The sequence below is a fragment of the Oculina patagonica genome, chromosome 2, assembly GCF_052425735.1.
Source record: "Oculina patagonica isolate OP01 chromosome 2, crgOcupat, whole genome shotgun sequence".
In the NCBI taxonomy this organism is placed as follows: domain Eukaryota; kingdom Metazoa; phylum Cnidaria; class Anthozoa; order Scleractinia; family Oculinidae; genus Oculina; species Oculina patagonica.
This window is the reverse complement of record NC_135759.1, coordinates 10,190,851-10,212,268: the sequence shown is the minus strand read 5'-3', so window position 1 is coordinate 10,212,268 and position 21,418 is coordinate 10,190,851. Positions and strand designations below refer to the sequence as shown.

At 38.0% G+C, this 21,418-nt stretch overlaps 2 protein-coding genes across 3 annotated transcripts in view; one reads left to right on the top strand and one right to left on the bottom strand.

The window, feature by feature from the left end:
• LOC144642942 (histidinol-phosphate aminotransferase-like) overlaps positions 1 to 3,941 on the bottom strand; it is a 36,884-nt gene extending 32,943 nt beyond the window's left edge. Inside the window, exons 1-3 of the mRNA XM_078502062.1 lie at positions 3,796 to 3,941; positions 1,772 to 2,019; positions 1,077 to 1,151 (exon numbers count right to left, since the gene is read on the bottom strand). Coding sequence (XP_078358188.1) covers positions 1,077 to 1,151; positions 1,772 to 2,019; positions 3,796 to 3,889 — 417 coding nt within the window. The 5' untranslated portion in view covers positions 3,890 to 3,941. The remainder of the gene's footprint in view (positions 1 to 1,076; positions 1,152 to 1,771; positions 2,020 to 3,795) is intronic.
• A 71-nt stretch (positions 3,942 to 4,012) lies between these two features.
• Positions 4,013 to 21,418, top strand: part of LOC144642901 (exocyst complex component 4-like) — a 31,677-nt gene continuing 14,271 nt past the window's right edge. For both annotated transcript variants that reach the window (XM_078502005.1, XM_078502004.1), the window contains exons 1-22: positions 4,013 to 4,067; positions 4,141 to 4,181; positions 5,024 to 5,112; positions 5,361 to 5,423; positions 6,926 to 7,064; positions 7,158 to 7,246; positions 12,623 to 12,699; positions 13,651 to 13,774; positions 15,433 to 15,498; positions 15,963 to 16,015; positions 16,155 to 16,259; positions 16,577 to 16,647; positions 17,184 to 17,217; positions 17,765 to 17,869; positions 18,100 to 18,127; positions 18,331 to 18,383; positions 18,785 to 18,867; positions 19,386 to 19,443; positions 19,648 to 19,740; positions 20,279 to 20,366; positions 20,887 to 20,950; positions 21,313 to 21,416. In XM_078502005.1, coding sequence (XP_078358131.1) covers positions 4,026 to 4,067; positions 4,141 to 4,181; positions 5,024 to 5,112; positions 5,361 to 5,423; positions 6,926 to 7,064; positions 7,158 to 7,246; positions 12,623 to 12,699; positions 13,651 to 13,774; positions 15,433 to 15,498; positions 15,963 to 16,015; positions 16,155 to 16,259; positions 16,577 to 16,647; positions 17,184 to 17,217; positions 17,765 to 17,869; positions 18,100 to 18,127; positions 18,331 to 18,383; positions 18,785 to 18,867; positions 19,386 to 19,443; positions 19,648 to 19,740; positions 20,279 to 20,366; positions 20,887 to 20,950; positions 21,313 to 21,416 — 1,669 coding nt within the window. In that variant the 5' untranslated portion in view covers positions 4,013 to 4,025. The remainder of the gene's footprint in view (positions 4,068 to 4,140; positions 4,182 to 5,023; positions 5,113 to 5,360; positions 5,424 to 6,925; positions 7,065 to 7,157; positions 7,247 to 12,622; positions 12,700 to 13,650; positions 13,775 to 15,432; positions 15,499 to 15,962; positions 16,016 to 16,154; positions 16,260 to 16,576; positions 16,648 to 17,183; positions 17,218 to 17,764; positions 17,870 to 18,099; positions 18,128 to 18,330; positions 18,384 to 18,784; positions 18,868 to 19,385; positions 19,444 to 19,647; positions 19,741 to 20,278; positions 20,367 to 20,886; positions 20,951 to 21,312; positions 21,417 to 21,418) is intronic.

The window sequence follows — 21,418 nt, the reverse complement described above, 5'->3', positions numbered from 1 at the left end:
GGTGGTACTATATTGATCACGGTGTAACCATGGGTATTTTCCTTTGGATTGTGCCAAGGAAAGTTCATCTTGGACAATGGGGGGGGGGGGGGGGGGGGCTAAGCCCCCTCCAGCTCCCCCTGCTCTGCGGTCCCTGAACAATTGTGCAAATAACTGAACCCAAAGAATATTTCATTTCTTTCAATAATTATTCCCCATGTTTTGTTTCAGTCTATAAAACTCCTCTCTGTCAAAGTCTGTGGACCTGGCTCTTACATGAATGACATCGCTACCAGTGAACTGTTAGCCAGTCAACTTGACAAAGATTTGGTTGGGGGAGGGGGTTGGGGCAAGGGGGTATGGGTAGTCTGCCATGGACTACATTGTAACATACCATCCTAGGGGTGGGGGGAGTGTGGAAGAAGCAATAGTTGTTGTTGCTTTCAAACCAGGATAAGCTAGTCTGGCAGTATGGGACGGGCACTAATTGGCCTAAGAGTGCAAAGAGTGCAGATGTTTGTCTGTTACCTAGTGTTGCCCATTACCTTCAGTCTAATTAACTAAAACAACAAAGTCCCTAAACAGTGACGGATGCAGAAAATTTAGAAATAAAAGGGGGGGTTGGGGGCAAAAACATTTTGGCAAGACAGCAACCCTGCCCCATGCAACCCACAACACAACTCTGCATGGTTGTACAATATTTCTCAAAAAACAGATGCATGGTGACAATTTTTTTCAGTAAACAAATCTGAGGAAGGCTGGGGGGGAGTGCCCCTCTCGGTCCCCCACTAAATCCACCCAAGACATGATTTACATGTAATATACAAGCAATCTGGTGTTGCCATATTGATTATAGCTATACTGGGCATTAAATTACCATGCACATTCATTTTCCTTGGGATAATGTGTTGAATAACCTCGGATCATCTTAGATAGTTAATTGTTTGTAAATAGTTTGTACAGGCTAATAATTAACGCTTATCAATTGTCCAGACATACATTTCCATAATAGCCTCTCAGTCACAAATATTTTAATCCATTAATTAAGGGCAGCTTTTTTGCATAAATTAAATAATATTTAAGAATTATATTTGTACCTTATCAGCCTGCAAGTGAAACTCTTCTGTTAAAGGAACAGATATGACTTTGATGTTGTTTATGTCAGCTACAACCTGCAAAAAGACGGCAAACTCAGTTTACATTTTTTCACATCATTTTTTTTGTTAAAATTAAATAGTCTGTTACAGGGTGACTCTGAGATAATCCACTGGATGATATGGTTGTCAATGGCTTTGTTTAGGAAGGGGAAACAATGAATTTAGGTATAATTTTTGCCTAATATTAGCTTTAAGTAGATGCTGCCAGGGGGGGGGGGGTAATTAGTTCAATCTTTGTTGGGATGTGCCGCTGGCCTCTCAGAGCCCCTACCCCATTAAAGTCATATTCTATGGCCAATTATAGACCCCATCTTAGTCACTTTTGGGTAAATGTAATTTTCAGGACCCCAACTTAGTCACTTTCTGTTTTTGTGTCTACTGTATAAATCCTTTTAACTAAGTCATTCTTAAATGAATTGACACATTTAATAAACTGAATTTTCTTAGTCTCTCAAAATCCTGGAAAAGTGTGACCCCATTATAGTCACCCCTATAAAAAATGCTTGAAAGGGGGACCCCATTATAGTCAGTCCAGTCGTGAAAATGTGACCCCATACAGTGGCACATCCCCATTAGGACATTTATAGGAAGTGCCCCCCCCCCCCGAGAGATGCTGATGAACAAAGACATCTCACCTTGTACATTCCGTAGGTTGGTGGAGTGATCAACAGACTCCCCTCACCAGGGGTGCAGAATACCCTCACCACCATGTCAATTGCCTCATCACTACCCACCCCAAGAAATATCTGCTCTTTCCTCACCCCCCTGTACTTTGCTATCTTCTCCTTCAAGTCAAGGTTGTAGGGGGAGGGGTAACGATGCATGTCACCTTCCATTGGAATGCATGATCCATATGAGCATTCATTGGCATCTAGAAGAACTCCTAGAGATAGCAAAAGAGATAAAATGGCACTCATTTTGATTTAGCAGTCAATAACTGCATAGATCAGATGATAACAATTATAGCTACCAGTACTTCTTGTTCTCTAGTAGCCTACTGAAAAGAGATAGATTCATTTACATAAATATGCTATCAGAGATCCTTAAAAATATACCTTATTTCAGACCAGTAAGCAAAACATTACTCAAGGTCCTCCTAGCTTGCTTTCCCCCCTTACCTCATTACCATGAAAAGTATCTTCAAAACTAAATTAAGCTTTTACCTTATGTCAGTTGCTCAAAGAGTGAATAATGAAACAATCAGCAGTTTTCCCCTGGGGACCACCCCCATGGCACCCACAAAAACCCAGGGGTAATTGTCGAGATTGTCTGAGATACATGCATATTTATTGCCTGAGGGTGTAGGAGATTGCACCCCTGGGGTGCTCTCTGGTCAGCGGTATATCCTATCAATGATTCCAGGATGCTGTTTGAGGTGGCCACAGCCTCTACATGCCTGTTTACAGCTGCAATTCTTGGGGCAACTAAAATTGAGGGTCCTTATCTATTCTGAGGAGTACAATCCTAGGTAGTACCCAATTCACCAAATTTCAAGCATATCCAATGTCCCAGGGGCTTTAGAGAGCTTGAAACCCACTGATGCACCCTTCTCCATTTTTGAGTGTAAAATCCATACATTATTTTTGCAGAATGCAGAAAGGGGAAGGGGATTGCTATACATAGCTACATAGGGGGATTGGAAGACGTTTGCATGGGCATTTGGAAAATAATCCCCCAGGGAGAAATAGTTAATTTAATCAATGCCCATGTATGGATAATTTTTCAGAAAGCAAAAAAATATGCTATCTGTAGTAATTATCCGATCCAGGCGCGTAGCTGAAGTTTTTGTAAGGGTGTTCGTATTGACAGGAATATTTATTAACGGGGGTTATTTAATACGAGCGCCGAAGGCGCGAGCCTCTAGGGGGATCTGGGGGCATGTCCCCCCAGAATATTTTGAATCCAGAGGCCCGGAAATGCTATTTTCAGCATTGTGTACGTCAATATTTCAAACTCGATGGAGTGTAAAATAACAGGTATTTTTAGTCATAACAACAATATTTCCGGCGTTTTGTTAACTTGATACATTCATACATACATACCGGCTTAGTACACTAAACGTTTTACAAAAGCTTTATGTGTGCTGCAAAGGTTAAGCCCCCACCCCGGCTCTACCTTCAATGTACTAAAAGCGGCGTCAAATCGTCAATATGCACTAAATACACCATAGTTAGTACTAACTATGAATGCACGTATCACCTGGGTCCCCCGAAATTGTAATCCCCGCATTTTGTTTATTGATACTCCATTTATCAAATCCCGGACGCCTGTTAAGGAAATACTTTTTCAGCAATGGGATTATTTTGACTACATATAATACTGGGCACTAAGATCCATTCTCCTAACAATTTAATACTTTCCCGATACTTTTAGCGTTTTCGTGCAGGGTAATTTAAAAGCTGCAAGTCTCAAAGTTTGTTTTCCATTCCCCCACTATTTGCTAAAAGCTGAAAATCAACAGTTTGTGTTTTCGGTCCTCCATTATTGACCTCCAAAGGGGGTTCGTTCGAACCCCTCGAACCCCCCCTCCTACGCGCCTGCGATCGATACATTGCTGGTAGAAGTGAGTTTAAACTGGTTTAAACGAGTACATGTACTTTTAAACAACCGGGACCTCCAAAGGTAGTCTAAAACAAAAAATCCAAATTAAAACAATTACCTTCACTATAATCATCCCTTGCACATCTGTAAGGAGTCAAATGAAGAATATTTGGCCTCACTAGAAGCTGTAAATCAAGCTGTAATTTGTTCATACTGTTCGGTCGTGAACGTGTGTTTATTTCACGACGATCTTCCGGTAAACCACGTGGGCGATTCGTGGTCATGTTTTGCATCATCCTGTAGATGAGTCCACTATATCATGGGGCAGCGGTAATCAAAACAAACAAAATGGCGACTTTCAAGGGCAGGAATCAAGGCAAAGATTCATCGGTAATTTTCTTTTTTTGGAGCCAGAAGTTTAACACATTTTGTGCTAATGACGCCATTTTTTTCTTTTCTCCAGTCTAAAGTACTTTTGCAAGTCATAAACACATTACTTAGCAGGTAAGTTTAACGATAATTTTATTTGACGCGCCAGGATCTTGCAGCGAGGATGTGAGTTTGTGTGACAAGCTTGTTTCAATTGCATTATTTTGCTTATAAGGTTTTACTTAGATTATAAATAATGTTGTATTTTATGATATACTCTATCTGCAGCAGCAAGTTTGAGACGAAACAGGTTATCATAAGAAAAATATACTCAAATCAGATACATTTCCGTATCGGCCCATAAACGCTTACTTACAAAATCATACTTGGAATATTTATTTTAAATTAAGTTCTTCAGCTGCTTATCAGGGAATTGTGACAGGTAGTATCGATGTAATGAGCTAAATGTACATTATTTTCGTTTTATTAAAATGGATCAAGTTTATATGGCTTCATTTCAAGCTGACATGTAGCACTACTATCAACATACTTGGCACTCAGCTCTACATTACGGGCGAAGAATCAAACAGAAACTGACATTAATAAAAATTGTGAGGCCTTCCAAGGGTTTTGGCGACAGGCGACAAAATTGCTAAAATTGTAGCGACAATCTTGTTCTACAGCACTGACAGCCGACAGAAAATAGCACTGAAAGGGTGTATATTTGGGACAGTGACAACGTTTTCCTCACCAAACAGGCGACAGGGGAGTTAAAAACGAGTGACAAAGTGACATCAGAAACCCCCTTGGAAGGCCTCGTTTGTGAAAGTTGGAAGTCTAGATTAATTTTGTGAGTGAGGTGCAGAAAGTAGTCAGAAATCTTTTTTAATAGAAATCGGTTAGAATCTGCACACAGCAGACATGAAATTTTTTAAAAGGTAAAGTTTAAGGAACAGAATTTTTATTTGTTTTATCAGTGATAATGAGGAAAGAAGAGTAATTGAAAGAGAAAGGCTGCAACATGAACTGTCAGAATATGATGACAAGCTCAACAGACAAGTTGAAGGTTAGATCCTGCTTTGGGTAAAATTATAGTAAACATGCTGGAGATGAGGGAAGGAGTCAGAATATTGTTTTTTTGGAGGGCAAAGGGTGAGACTCCACTTAATTAACGGTGTAGAAATTAACGTTAACAAAAATTAAAGCGACTTAAATTAATGCGATTGTTTGAAATTCGTGTTAATTTCATGACGCGTTAATTTCCTATTATCTATAATACATGTAAGGTATAATGGATGATTTGCATTCTTTTAGCTCACCAAGATCACTTGAAGTCAAGCATTCAAACATTTGCTGGAATTTCCACCAGAATTGCAGGTTTGTAAAAAGTTGTGGTATTTCGCATATTATTACTTATTGAGGTTGGGTGGGGGAGGGGCATCTGGATCTAACATTTTAATTCACCATGTGCAGTTATTAGATAAACGAAAAAATATTCTTGTCGCAAGGTCTGAAAATTTTTTATAAGCGAAGCTTTCAACTGTATCGCACAGTCTTCATCAGCGATTAAAATTAGCTCATTTAAAATGCAATTGTTTAATCATGTGACAACAGATGGTCGAAAATGGCGGGAAGATCATAGCCCCCGTCTCTGTTCAGCGTTGGGCGTTGACGTTTGATATATTGTCTTCCTCCTCACTTACAAGGTGTTCTGCTCTGTGTAGAAGGGTTCTCACAACTGATCTTTTGTGACGTAGGTGATGATTTGAGGTGAAATTTAGATATTGATCCGTGTGGCCTGGGTGGGTTTCCTATACACAGTTGTTTTTGTGCTCCCATCTTCCTTCACATGGACACAGGTGTCAAGGAAGGGTAGTTTACCGTCTTTCTTTTGCAACCCAGCCTCATAAGTCAGGCGAACAACACCTCGGAGACAACTAGACCAATCTCCGTAGGCCTGCCTTATGTGTCGGGACTCTCCGAACATCTTAGTAGAGTCTTCAGAGCACAAGACATCCGCACATACCACTAGCCTTACAACACGCTGAGGTCAATCTTAGTCCATCCAAAAGACAAAACACCTACTGCAAAGAAGACCGGCGTGGTATACAACATCACATGCAACGATTGCGGTGAACATTACATTGGCGAGACAGCGAGAACTCTGGAAAAGCGACTGGGTGAATATCAGAAACAAGCAACATCTGCAATACAGGAACACCAGTCTCAGACCAACCACCAGATCGACTGGGAAGGAGTCAAGATTCTTGATAAAGAGTCAGTAGAGGTTAAAAAGAAAATCAAGGAGGCCATCTATATCAGACATCAACGCCCAACGCTGAACAGAGACGGGGGCTATGATCTTCCCCCAATTTTTGACCATCTGTTGTCACATGATTGAACAATTTGCATTTATGAGACAACGTGAGCTAATTTTAATCGCTGATGAAGACTGTGCGACACAGTCGAAAGCTTCGCTTATAAAATTTTTCAGACCTTGCGACAAGAATATTTTTTCGTTTTTTTATACACCAAGGTCAAGAATGAGCGTACATAGTCATACAGTTATTAGATATTTCAATCATGTAATCGATCAAATATAAATGCTGAGCCAATCAGAAAGTTATCACAAAGATGTACAGTTGTACATAGACTGTATTAAAGTAATAAAATTGTTAATGGTGAAAAACATCAATGTTCAACGTAGCGTGACTAAAATTGAATATTTTGAAGTTGATTCATGAGTTTGCTTATGAAAATTATTGATAGTAATAACATAGTTACTGACTTGTACATGTATATATATATAATAAAAAGTAACTATATGGCAGTTAAGGTGAATTCCTGAATCTATGTTCATAAAATACATATCTGTACAGCATCTCTTCAGAAAGTGAAGACTTTAAGAGAAAATTTGCTGGCATGCAAGTCATTACTACACTGCAAGAGAGAAGAGTTGAAGAAATATTGGATGGATGGCCTAGAGTACAATGAAGTCCTTAATCTATTGGATAGAATGTAAGTATTATCTAGCTATAACTGTACTGTGGATTACCTTTGCAATGTCAATGTTTTGAACATACTGACATTTTTTTCTTTTACTTTTTTCAGAGATCAAGTAAAGAATGTTCCTGAACAGATTGAGAAATACAAGAAAAAGAAATATTATTTGCATGCCACAGAGCTTCTTGTGTCCACAGGTGTCAAATGAAAACATAGTTTTATTTTAGTAAAATAATACTAAAGATGGTAAATTTTGAGCTCGGTGATAAATAATGAAAATGAATTGTTGAACAATGACTTGAGCATGGGACAAAGAAAAATCTGAGTCCCTGACGGGAATCGAACCCATGCCCTCCCTTAGTAAACTGCTAAGATCAGCAATGTCGAAATCGTCAAGTTTGTAGTAAATAATAAAGATGGGAAGTTTTAAGCTCGGTGATAAATAATGAAGATGAAATGTTCAACAATGACTCATCAAGCATGGGGCAAAGAAAAATCTGAGTCCCCAACGGGAATTGAACCCATGGCCTCCCAGATACCAGTTGGGTGCTCTAACCAGTCATTGTTGAACGGCTCATCTTCATACATGTAGTTTTATTTTGTATATATTTATTTTATATGTGTGTTGCCAGGTTGGCTCAGTTGGTTTTATTATGTTTGGGGCGAGGAAGCTTTACCTTTTAATTGGAAGGAAGGCTTTATAGCTGAGATTTGGGGAGCTTGATTTTTGAGAGGGGAGGGGGTTTAGGTTTCTTTACTGTTTAACATGTACATTGATTTTTGTACCAGTTGTCTTTCATATTTTTGTTGTACATCTAAATTTGATTAAATTAACTAATCGTGTACATGTATTATATTTCACAGACTCCGTTCGAAATATATGAGAAAACAAATGGTAGGAATTTCCCAGTTAGTGCTTCAAACCACTTTTTAACGCTAAAAATAAAAGGGGTACCCCCTTAAAAGCAAAACAAGGGCCTGGGTCTACCCATAAGGCCCTGGTGCCTAGGTCCCGCGGACCCATGATCCTTCGCTGGCTTTTTTTCCTTGTGCTTCAAACCCTACGGTAAGTATTTGCCCTTTATCTTGTATTTTTGCTAATGTTTTACCTTTTCAGGCTATTCCTCTGTGTTTTTGGCACAGCAGGTTTCTTTTTAGCGATATTTTGTCGCTCTTCAGATATATTGCATCGCTGAAGATATCCATTTGGCAACACAAAGTCGCATAGAAGGACTCGTTGCTGGTCGCCATCTTCCCGCCGAAACTGTTTCGGCGTCTGCCTGAAATACGTGATGAATGGTCCTACCAAACGACGCAAAGACCTTTCACGTAGAAGACGATGATACTCTTCAGGAGATTCTTCTCTCGCTCGAGAGTCTTTACGAGCGAATAGATTCGCTGCGAACAAGTTCAGTCTGATGATCTGTCGATTATGGCTAATGACTCGTCAGGATAGAAGTTCAGCGAACCTTTGGCGACCGATAAGTCATTTGGACTTCTGCTGCGCCCGTTCGGGCACCTGTGGAGCCTATTTAGGCACCCATAGAGCCTATTCAGGCACCAACATTGCCTATTCAGGCACCAATATTGCCTATTCAGGAACCAATATCGCCTATTTAGGCACCAATATTGCCTATTGAGGCACCAATAGAGCCCATTGAGGCACCAATAGAGCCTATTCAGGAACCAATATCGCCTATTCAGGCACCAATATTGCCTATTCAGGCACCAATATTGCCTATTCAGGAACCAATATCGCCTATTCAGGCACCAATATTGCCTATTCAGGCACCAATATTGCCTATTCAGGAACCAATATCGCCTATTCAGGCACCAATATTGCCTATTGAGGCACCAATAGAGCCCATTGAGGCACCAATATTGCCTATTCAGGCACCTGTAGAGCCTATTTTAGGCACCCGTCGAGCTTATTAAGGAACAAACCGAGTCTGATAGACATCTAAAGAAGCTGGGAACTCAATGCAGTCTTATAATGATGGCACTCGTAGAGACCATTTAGAAACAAACAGAGTCTGATAAGACATATCTGACGAAGCTGCAAACTTAAGTACAGTATTACAGTGATGATAATGGTCTGTTCGATTCCCAAGTCAACCTCCTGGAAACCATTATCCTCTTTCCCCAAATTTGTGGATACTAACTTTTGCAAATATATATAATTATATATAAGCAATATCTTCTTATTCTGGAAGATTGGGAACTCCTCAAGTGGATGCACTATCTGCTCCCAAAACTTGATCAACAATTGTCAAATCAAGTTTCCCTTTGAATGAGATATTCTGTCCAAGAAAGGGACAAGGTCCAATGTTCATTGTTTGCCTTGACTTCTAGAATGCCACTGGCCCCATGTATGGTGCCCCTGGTGTATGATTGAGGTCCAACTTATGTGATAATTTATAACCATGTTGCAAGCTTTACCTGCTGGCAGAGCAAATGCTTTTCTGTCTATTTTGAGACATCAGACAGATAAATAGAAACTTAATTTTACCACAGTAAATTTGTTCAAAATTACAACTATGGCTCTTTTTGTTCTCTGCAAACAGTGTTTCTTGCAGCCTGAACCAGGTCGTAACCCTTGCAGAGCTACCCTTAAGCTGTCACCAAAAAAGGGAGATGAAAAGATATGGCGCATTATACAGTCAATACTTTTCTAAACAAAGTTATATAGTTCATTCTTTTGTAGCAAACATCAAGGAGACAGCTTGACCAAATAGCAATCCACTTGATATGTGTATTTGCACCGTTCCAAACTTAGTTGCCAGAATTAGCGTTGACGACGGTCAAAAGGTGAAGTCAATTAGACTCGCACAGTACAATTACTCCTAGCGCCTTGTGACTTAAAAATCGCCCCAAAACCGTACCGTGTATTCTCCACATCATTGCGGGTTCTCAGAAATGAGCCTTCGGTTTTTAATATACCATCCCTATATGTCTCCACCTTTACCCACGTATCGGGTCAGGAGGCTCTTGTATTATTCCAGCACTTCATAGGTTACCACGAAAAGGATCTTTATGAAAGATTTCCCTTTTCACGACACGATTTTTTTCACGGAAGCTCGTTTTCCTGGTACCAAAAACCTAGGACCCATGTGTCTAGTGATAGACCCGATCAAATGAAGTTCATTGTACCGAACCTTTCCAGACGGAAAACATCAGTTGCTTAAAAGCGTCGCTTTTACCAGGAGTTTTTATGTCAAGTACATTTTTTAAGGACTCGTTCATTTCAGTTCTCGTTACGAGTTTTTCTCAAAATTGACTATTTTTTCGTACGGGAATATGTTCCGGTTCAAGACCCGCCCATTCGGCCTGTGTTTGGCCCTACAGAATTGATTAAGCCTCTTTCAACTTTCTTCAAGTGAAAGTCTATTCAAGTCCTTATAAACCTTTGACTTCGGCAACTAAGGAAGTCGTCAAAACACTCTGAAGTGGCTCTCCACCAGTTTTAAGGTTTACAAGTACCCTTGGAAAATCATTCATATTCCAACATCGGTGCTTACCCTCTTACTGGGTTTCATAATTGTTTTCAATGTTAGTGATTTTACCATTCCGTCAGGAAAAAGCAGCAAGATTCTACACTGTTCTCACTGTCTGCTTCGCGGAATATCACATCGCGAAGCCCATGGCTATCAAATCTTATCGTTCTGATTTTACTAGCCATTTGGCAAATGCCTGTATATTTCCCGCCTTTTGCGTTCTGGTCCTAATAAAAGCCTACAAGTGAACCTGGCGAATACCCATATGTTTATTTGTTTGTTTGTCAGATCGACATTAAACTCAGAGACTTAAGACAGTATCCTGTCGCATTTATTTCACGTTTAGAAGCAGATGATTGCAGATCATGAGATAAGAAAATCGCTTAAAGGGTTTTCCATAACCTCAAAGTTTACATAAGTTTACATTACATGGTGTAATGTAAATTGATTATTATAAATGCATTTTTGGCGTAAAAAACTTTCCTTCATAGCGAAATGTGGACAGTTTTGCAGTGCCAAATTAAATGAAACTTCTCCTTCGAGAAAACGACTGATCTGCTATGAAAGCAAGAGGGAAGTCTGGGTCCACAATTATCCAAATAAGTCGTTTTAAATAATAATAATTATTTATTTTGGTGTATGTCACGTATACCAAGTTTATTGGAACCCGTCTATTTTTTGCCAAGCAAGGGATTACGGTATCACACCGGCAAATGTTACGTTCTTGAACATAACACAAGCGTATCTGTAGCCTATCTAAACTGCCGTTATTACTTACTACACCGCGGCCTCACTTGCCGCGGCAGACGTCGGTAAATCCAGAAAAATCCGCCCGCGCCGCGTCTGTCGGAGTTCCTAGGCGAAATCGCCTTGAGCAAAACCGCGGCAAATGGGTGTATGTTTTCGGGCGGTAGTACACACGTTATTCATTGTTACAAAAAGCTACTATAGCCCCTAACACTTTAAGTTCACCCAGCCAGGAAGTTGTTCTCCCTGAGTTTACATTTATCTCTGACCTCAACTCTCCTAACGGAGTTTTTTGCGGTGTCTTTCTTACTCGCTATATGTTATATTATGCTTAGAAAATCTGATATTTCAGGCTCGATTCAGACAAACCTACAGAAGCATTTTTTGCCCGTCTTTGACCAAGGCAAAAAGCTTTCTCCCAAATAATGTCTTGAACGATATTTAGTTATTTTATCTTTTTAGGAACATACATTCTGTCAACCGTTTAGTTGTTAATTTCAATTAGACTGCCCCACAAACCGTTATAACGCATTGTGGGCTGGCTAGAAAATTTTTATGTGTGCAACAGGAATAGACAGTCATATTTTAAAGCTATGCTAGTGTGTGTTGCTTCTACAATAGCAGCCGCCAGTAAATTTCTCACACTTACTTTTTGCATTAGATGACCTATTGGTCTTGTGCTTAAACTGCATTCAGCACATTTTACTGTTATCCCATGTTTAATTTAAACCTTGCTATGGAGGTTTTTTCCTCAAGGTAGATGTAACAGCCGTTCTACACTGACATCGAGGTTTTTCCTCTCATTTAAGTTTACTTGGAAACTGGCTGTGTTATGATTTTTTAATTGCTTATACAAGTGGCGTTAAAAACTACCATTTGTTTTCTCATATATTTCGAACGGAGTCTGTGAAATATAATGAGAATTATACTAGGGCCGCCAAGCGGCCTGAAGTAATAATTCGGATTATATAAACAGACGAAGTGAGAAATATATGAGGTTCCCACCCTTCACCCTTCCCTGGTGTATTTATAGGGTGTTGCTTTGCCTGTCTATGTCACGGCGTCAAAAAGCCAGCGAAGGATCATGGGTCCGCGGGACCTAGGCACCAGGGCCTTATGGGTAGACCCAGGCCCTTGTTTTGCTTTTAAGGGGGTACCCCTTTTATTTTTAGCGTTAAAAAGTGGTTTGAAGCACTAACTGGGAAATTCCTACCATTTGTTTTCTCATATATTTCTCACTTCGTCTGTTTATATAATCCGAATTATTACTTCAGGCCGCTTGGCGGCCCTAGTATAATTCTCATTAACTTGCCTTAATTTTTTGTTGTGTAGTCTCTTTGCTTGAGGGAAGTTTATCTGGAGTTGAGGCCTTGAGACATATCAGACTTGATTTACAGTCAAGAAAGAAGGTAGGTCAATAGGATGATGCATGTATGTCATCTCATCATTCAATATTTTGATCTGTAGGTGAGTGTAGCTTTCACTTGAATGATCACACGTAATTAACATATGCCTCTTTACACAAATATATATGCCACACATCATACCCCATGAGGTTTCCGTATTCATCTCGGGCTTTTTATAGGGTGGGATAATTGGCCCCACAACCAACCTCTAAGAGGGGTGCATTGGGGGTTGCTGAACACCACATTACCGCAAATAAATTCAACAATATCACAATACCGCAAAAAATTCGGAAAATACCGCAATTTCAAAGTAAGCTTGTAAGGCTGGCAGTTTCGTTGACGCTAGGGCGAAAAAGAGGTAAAAACGAGCGGTAGGACCATGGAAAGATCAACACAGCTTTAAACTGGTTGTTAAAACAGTCAAATTGTAAATTAAAATCTGTGACAAAACAAGACTGTTTGAGGTTATTTCCGAAGCGACCAGAAACAGTTAAAAATGATTGGAAAAAAGTGAAGGATACGTTTTTATACGAACTTTTGTTGACCAAAATGTAAGAAAAGGCATCCTGTGGGTTGGGAGAATACCACAATACTGCAATTCACAATTAAAATTACCGAAATACCGCATGAAAAATCGGCAAATACCGCAATACCGCAAACCCCAAAATCCCCCTCCTCTAATTACCTGGAGTGCCAAGGCTAATATTCCTTTGTCAGACCTCTTCACCTTTACAAGTCTAGTCTTGGCCAAAGCCAAGTATTTGTTATACATGTGAACTTTACTTTCATTCACGGCTTTCATTAAGGGCTGTAACCTGTAACAGCTGTTATGCTGAGTTCACTCAATGTTACATCAGTTGAAGACATGGATTTATGGATGATAAATTCAATGTTACGGCTTCTTAAAAACTTAATGACAGCCCTGTCACTGTCTTGTTTTGTCCAAATCATTAGGTGGAACATGAATTGCTGATTAAAGAACTGAACACTCATCTGTATCTAAAATCAGAGAAAAGCAGACAGAAGAGAACAAAACTAGTGGCATATATGACTGACAATGCATCTTTAGGAGCTAAAGGTTTGTGTGCTGCACTTTCAAGCCTGTATTTAATAAGTTAGAGTGCATTTTTATGGAATGGGTAAATGTTCATTTTAAAAAGAGAAATTATCTGAAATTTGTATACGTAATTGGACTACATGCTGTCCAATTTGGAAATAATTTGATGAAAAAAATTCCGAGGGCAGCCAAAATTGGACGAGGCCGTAGGCCGAGTCCAACTTGGCTGTCAGAGGAATTTTTTGAATCTAATTATTTCCAAAATTGGACAAGCATGTAGTTCGGTTACATATTAATTATATAGCTTGTAGTCAGTCAATCCAGCATAAACAATAAACTTATGTCCAGAACGGGAAAAGCATTCAACAATAGTAGGCAAAACACAGCACATGCAACTCACTCAGAGCATTGTCTTCACAAATAAAACTTAAACAAAACAGTGCAATTTTATTCACCTGAGTTTGCGAAGCTTGCTACAAAGTGAGTGAAAACGCGGATCCTGGCTCGAAGTTTAGGTATCCTCGTGAAAACACTGCATCAATCAATTAAAGTCGTAAACAAAGTGTCCGAAGAGCTTTACAACTTCTTGAATCTGACATACTCCTTTCCACTATATCGTTCGTACTTCATCGCCGTCTTTCACTTTTCGAATTTCAACAAAAAACGACAAAGAATTGCATCTAGCTCATGGCGATGAATATCTGACAGATTTCTTGATTCGCTTCGCTGCACTTACGTTCACCCAAGTTTTGTACTATAATTTGGAGGTGTTTTGCTCTTGGTTTTTGCTTCTTAGTGTAGCTAGCTCCTCTTCTGACAACGTAGAAAATTTCTCTTTGTTGTTACTATTGCTGAAAAGCTCAAAAGGAATAGAAAAACGTAGCAAACTTGCCTTATAAAATTCCGCCATTGTCGACTAAAACAGGACAAGTTTACAGGGCTGACGCTATGCTTTGTGCTAATTGGCTAATATCCGTCACATGTTGTTTTTTCTTTGATTTGATTGGCTGAGACGAAACTGTCCAATTTTTCTTAAATTGGACAGTTTGTGAATTTTACCTGAAAGTTCTAATTGAAACTATCCAAATTTAATCCCAAATTGGACAGTTCCCAGAAATTAAGGAAAAATAGCTGCACTGACAATATAGGATTTACTGACGGCTATATAATTAAAGCTGAAAATCCCTACTGGTAATGTACGTCACTATAGAGATCTGTTCAGTCGGACTTATTCAGAGAGGGAACAGTAGTTTAGGGTGCTAGATTTGAAATCTGGAGATCCCTGGTTCAAAACTCCATTGTGCCACTAAACTTAATTTGATTCATTGTTTCTTTGTGGTCCTGACTTCAACTCTTAATAGTGAAGCGCACAATGTCAAAAATAGAATGCAAATGAATATAACCCCCACGAGGCTAAAAAACAACAGCATATTCTGAGAGAAATAGAAGGAATCTAGGCGTATTTTTCATTTTGTAAAAGTGTTTAAGGAACACCGTCTTTTTAGAAAGTGTTTTAGGAAAATCGTCAAACCAATTCAGTTTGTTTGTCTGAGTCGTGACGTCACTCGCGCACTTCGCTATTGGTGTCATATACATGCACTGATAATTTCAAATGACACGTGCATGTGGAATAAACAACTAACACCATTCCTTTGCTTGCGTTGTTAAATTATTATTAGAGTCATCATCCAGTATTGGTTCAACTGGTGGACTCTTCAAGAAGTCCCACTCTCGCACTGCCTCAAGTAAGAAACTATCTATTTACAGTATTTACAGAGTCTACAGTGTAACTCTGCAATCCACAGTGGTTATCAGTATTCTATTCTTGGGTCATGAGAATTACAAATATCAATGTGTTAAATATTACATGTATTATTCTTTTATATTAATTATTTTGTTAGACCATTGCTATTTGGAAAATTGTGTTGTGTTTTTGATTACTGCCAAGTTGTTGTGAGTTCATGTCAGAAAGCTAAATATTACTTAATTGTTATATATAATGTTTTAATATCCCTGTAAGCACATTTACAGCTGTCTTCATCCTTTGTTGTGCTTACGATAAAATACTCTTATCTCCCTCACTTCATTGTCAGTGGGTCTGTACATAGAGCTTGTGTTCTTGCCCACCAAGAATGCTGATTTCTTAGGCAATCTACACTGTTCTATTGCCACTTCTTACCACTAAGAACATAATTTAATTGTTTCTCAGGATCCCTTTTGATGGAGCAAGTCTCTTCACAGGATTCACATTCATCGACTGAGGTATTAAAAGTACATGTTGCTTGTTAAAATAATTTTTGATCAAAATATTGTGTTATAGCTATGCATGTAAATTATTTAGTGAGACTAGCACATTATTATGTTTTTAATTTTTTTTGTTCTTGAATCATTGATACTTTAGATCACAGAGGACCTGAATACTGACCCAGAGTCAGACAGTGACCACTTCATGAATGTGCTCATAGAATCTCTATCTCTTCTTGGAAAGATTCCTGAAGCACTTGAGGTAATAAAGATTCAAACAAGTTATCTTTAACGGTCTTTTCTGTGAAGTTTTTTTAGTTTAATTTTACATTTGGTTTAAATTTTTTTAAACCAGTTTGATTTTTATTTTTCATTGTCTCATGTTCATTATGATAATCTGAAACAAAGAGAACTAAAAATCAAACTGGTTTGAAAATTTTTTAACCAAAGATAAAATTTACCCACAACATATGTATCAACACTGTACTACAGTAACTGTATATAAATAATGGTACAGAATACCTGTCTGGAGTCATTTGAAAGAACTCACAATGTGTGTAAACTGCATTGGCTTACCAGGCAATCAAGAAGAGAATGAAGATAGAGATGTCTTTGATCATCCACAGGGCTACCACCCTTGTTGCTAAAAGGTATTGTAAATATAAATTGTAATTTATATGAAATGTAAAACAGTACTTACAGTGACTGCAAGACAGGAAAAAACAATATCATCTCATTGCGAGGAATATTAACCTGTGACACACACTATACAAACAAAACGGCAAAACGAACAACATAGTTACAACTGAAGGAACATGAAAAATAGGAAACACGGTGAATTCAGTGTACTGTAGTTTTCATTTGATTTAGGTTTGACTCTTGTTAGACCATGAGCAGTTCCTCTTCTTTTTTAGTTTGTCGAGCATGGGCCAAAAAAAAGTGCGAGTGGAAAGATAACCACGCAATAATCTGGTGATAGACAAGTCTGTCCATCTGGTGTCGTTCAGCCATTTTTTCACAAGCACTTTTTTTGGCTTCATGCTCAAAAAACTAAGAAACAAGAGAGACTGCTTGTAGGCTAGAGTCGTACAGTTCTTTATTAATCTAATATTTTGTTATGCAGCACTTACATGTACATGTGTTTAGTTACCCTGCTTTATCTTCTCTTTTTTGTTTGTTCTTTTAGGATTGGTCAACCTGGAGAAATTATTCTTCAGCAGGTAGATGTTAAATTTGTTATTTCCATAAAATTAAATTTATCACTTTGTGTTGATTTATTTTTTAAAACTAAATTTATTATGAAAATTCAGTTTCTATGTTAACTACTGTTAAATAAATATGTAAATTATAGACTTTCCATTGTTTTATATAAATTGGTTTTAGATTTGCAATTGGTTTAATATTATTATATATTTTTTCTTACGTACATGTACCATATTTTCTCAAATAAATGCCGGGTTTCCAAGGTGGAGTTGTAAATAACCCCCTCTTGAAAGCATTGATTTGAAGTATAAAAAGCTGTATGTAGTTGTAATGAAAATATGAACACGTAATTCTGTCAAAAATAATGTATTAAAAACCTGTTTAATTAACTTCAGGCTCTAATAAACTATAACTATCAAGTTAACGCTGCGTCCACCAGGCCAAGTTTGAAATAAATGCTGAGGGTGTTAAATCGAAAAAATGTGGTACATGTAATAAAGTGTAGATGCATATGTAAAATGTTATTGTTGTATTGTGCATGATCAATGCTGTTTTTTTTCCCAGAATCAGCCTCATTATCTGTTGGAGCTGTTAGAAGTTGTGTTTGACTTGTTCAGAGGCGTGGCTCATGCACATGAAACAGTTATTTCTGCCATCCACAGGGTTATTGTAAGAAGAAGGATTTTTACTGTTTATCCCTTAAATTCTATTTAATTAAGTTTGGAGAGTTTCCCCCTCTCTGACCCTACTTTCACTGTCAACAATCCCAAATCCATCAATTTTCAGAGTTGTTATTTCATGTTATTTTTGTTTTGTTTTTTCTAGCAGTGTTGATTTGAAACACTGATTCAAAATGTCATGTAATTATTTTGTCCTTCTTTTTCTCATTTATATTGCAGAAGACGTCAGATACCCAGATTGATTTAAGTAAGAATAAAAAATCAGTAGAATATAATTATGTTGTTTTAGCAGTCTATGATTTAAGATTTGAAACAAACTCACTTATATATAATTTTACTATTTTGTTTTCACGTTTTTACGTTTAATATTTTATGTAGTGTGTGTGTAAGTACACATTCAAGTAAGTTTACAAATTAAGCCAAATTGTCTTTCTTTGTGTTGTTTCACAGGGGATGCAGATATTTACACCATTGATGTTGTTTGGTCAGAGATCCAATTTGCTGTAAGTCAAAAGCTCAAAATATTAATTCTCCTTACTGAATCCCATACATTTAATGACGCAGCATTATGTATTTTTGACCCGGCCAAGGGACTCTTTGGAGACCTTTCTGCTTTGGCTAGTCTGCATTGGATGAAAAAAAGACACTTGTCAAAAAAAGGCACTGATGTTATTTCACAAGTAACTGCCAACTGTTATTGTCAATGGTAGCAAAGTCAATACAGTCAATATTGAAAACTTTTGATTGACTAACAAATCTGATAAGTTGTCTTTTTGGGTTTTGCAGTATTGTAAAAAATAAAATATTAAGATGATTTCAATGGCCTTTGCATGTAAATTGTCGTTGAGATACAATGCATAATGCTCAGTTTATTTACAGATTTTATTGTCCATTTTTTTTGTAGATCCAAGTTTTGCTTGGTGATTACTTGGATGTCCAAAACACTGCAACCCAACAAGGCCCAGTGACTTTTGCTGAGTCAGCAAGGTAATTACCGCATCTTGGTGCATCACAAATATTTAGACTGTTGCACAGATTGATTTCTGTCTTGTGAAGGTGAAATGAGATGCGATGCAGTCTTAAAGGAGCTTTGTCACAGATTTTACCAGATTTTTGAACAGCCAAAAATTATATTTGTGTCACAGGAAACCTAAAAATAATAGTCCATTTTTTATTTAAAATTCCTTTATTTGGGCACTAAAACTGTTAACGAGCGTCTTTGGCTGTGGATGGCTCGGATGGAAATGGATTGCAACTTGAAAAATTGAGACTTAACTTTTCAACTTGTTTCCGCGAATCTTCAAAAAAACCGCGAGATTTATAGCCATAGCTTGATTTCTTTCTGCAAATTTAGGTTATATCTTTCTTTAGAAGTTCAAAGATGTTTTTTTTTGTGTTAAGTTGCCAACACTAATTTCACAGTTGACATGTTTAGACGAAAAATCTGCAAAATCCCCGTGACGTAGCCCCTTTAATCACTTTGTTTGTTTTGTTTGTGTTATTAGTGATGTAGCAGCGTTCTTTGCACTCAGACGAAGAGGGCCTATGAAGGCTGATCAGCGGGTAAGAATGCAATGATATCACTGTACTTTCTCTTGAATGTTATTGTTTGCATAGGTTTCAATTTATAGCTGAACTGCAGTGGTATATTGTGGACGAGTGAGTACTATATATTACACAGGGGAGTGGGAGTCAGACCCCATCCTCTCGTCTTTCATTCGCGTTTTTGAATTTAATATAAATGTGGAATCAATCCTTGCATTTCAGACTCCACTTTATCGTTTTGAAGGCTCTTCATCTGCTATCAGCATGAACACATACATAAGAGAAAGACGCCAGGAGTGTATGGCTGGAACAGCGGTATGAAACTATACTTGCACTTGTAAATCTGAATAAGAAACTTTTTACACTCAGAACAGTGAGTCATGTTCCTCTTAAAGTTGCATTCATTTGGTTATGACACAATCTTTCTAATAAAAACTGCATATATGTAGTTTTTTGTTAATTGCCTTGATGTACTTGTTGCTCTGAACATAATGGCACTCATGAGAACAAAAAGACACTTCTCACACACCACTGCCAGGCCGACCATCACAACCTAACCTTTACATGTATAACCAACTCAACAAAACCATACATGTACATCGTGAATCATAGGCAAAAAACAATGTTACGTGCAAAGCTAAAAAAAGATACAGTGCCAACTAAACGTCTTTGGGCGGGTGGGTGGGAAAAGGTCAGTAATGGCGGACACAACAAAAACAACTGCTCGTCAAAGGTCACATGACCCTTTCCCAGGTCCCAGTGGTGTGCAAGAAAAACATTTTCCACCTATTTCGTTTCACTCAGCCAGTGGAAAATAACACTCATTTCCCATTTTGCTGCCACAATCTTTCAGAATGAGGATGATGATGACACTTATGGTGAACCACTTCACAATACTAAGCCACAGCTGCTATGTAAACCAAACCCAAGGAACATTACAGGTGAATAGAAACATGAACCTTAAGATCAGCTTACACAATGTACTTGTTAATCTGTTCTTCTATACACAATTAGACTGGTGACAACAATGATTCATTGGGTCTTGAATTGATGTTGGTGTTTCAAAATTCCTTAGTTCGAGAAATTGGTAAAATTGCAGTGTATGACTTAATAAAGCAAGGTCTGATATGGATATCAAGTGACGAAAGACCTATGGAAATTAGAACCATTTGGTTCAGTAGCAAAATCACCAATTGCCTGAAGTCTCCCTCTACCGCCCATTCTCTTTCTATCTTTTAAAATTACTTGCCTAAGTGATATCTACATCTACGCTTAATCAATTAAGTCCATTGTTATACACAATCTGAGGAAAAGAAAACTCCGCTTTCACGCTTTCAGTAACCCATTTGGAGTATTGTACGTCGAACATTTCAGTGAAAAGGTTTTACAGTTGAACGCCGTTTTCATGACAACTGCTTAATATTACTTAATGAAAACAGTTGCTGTTTACATTCTACACAGTTGTGTTCTGCCCCTTGATGTCCTTTGTCAGTGAAATAGAAGCAGCCATCAAAATCCAGGGAGAGTAAGTGTGTTTTGTTAAAGAAAGGTCGCAAGTCTTACCATATAACTTAGATCCTTCATATGTAAATGTATGTCAATATAGTGCAATACGCTTACCATTTGGAATAAATAGTAGACCTTTCTACCCAGTGGTAAACGTGTTGTAGAATTTAACAAAATTTCCGATTATGTTGTAACTTTGAAATACAGAAAAGTTAACCGTGAAAAGGTCAATTATGCTCTTAATGACTGATAAGTCATCGAGGAAAGAATAATTTAAACGTGTTCCTATTGTAAGTATATAGAGGATTACTGTAGATGTCACCAAGCTTTCTTTTTATTATTATTTTAAAACTTCAGTTGTTTCAAATGTTTCCTTTTCAGGATGCGGTGCACGCTGTATGGTTTCATCACAGACTATGTCAAGGATATTTTTATTGAGGAAATTCTGTTTGATATTCGTGAAAAACTCAGGGAGGTCACCCTAGGT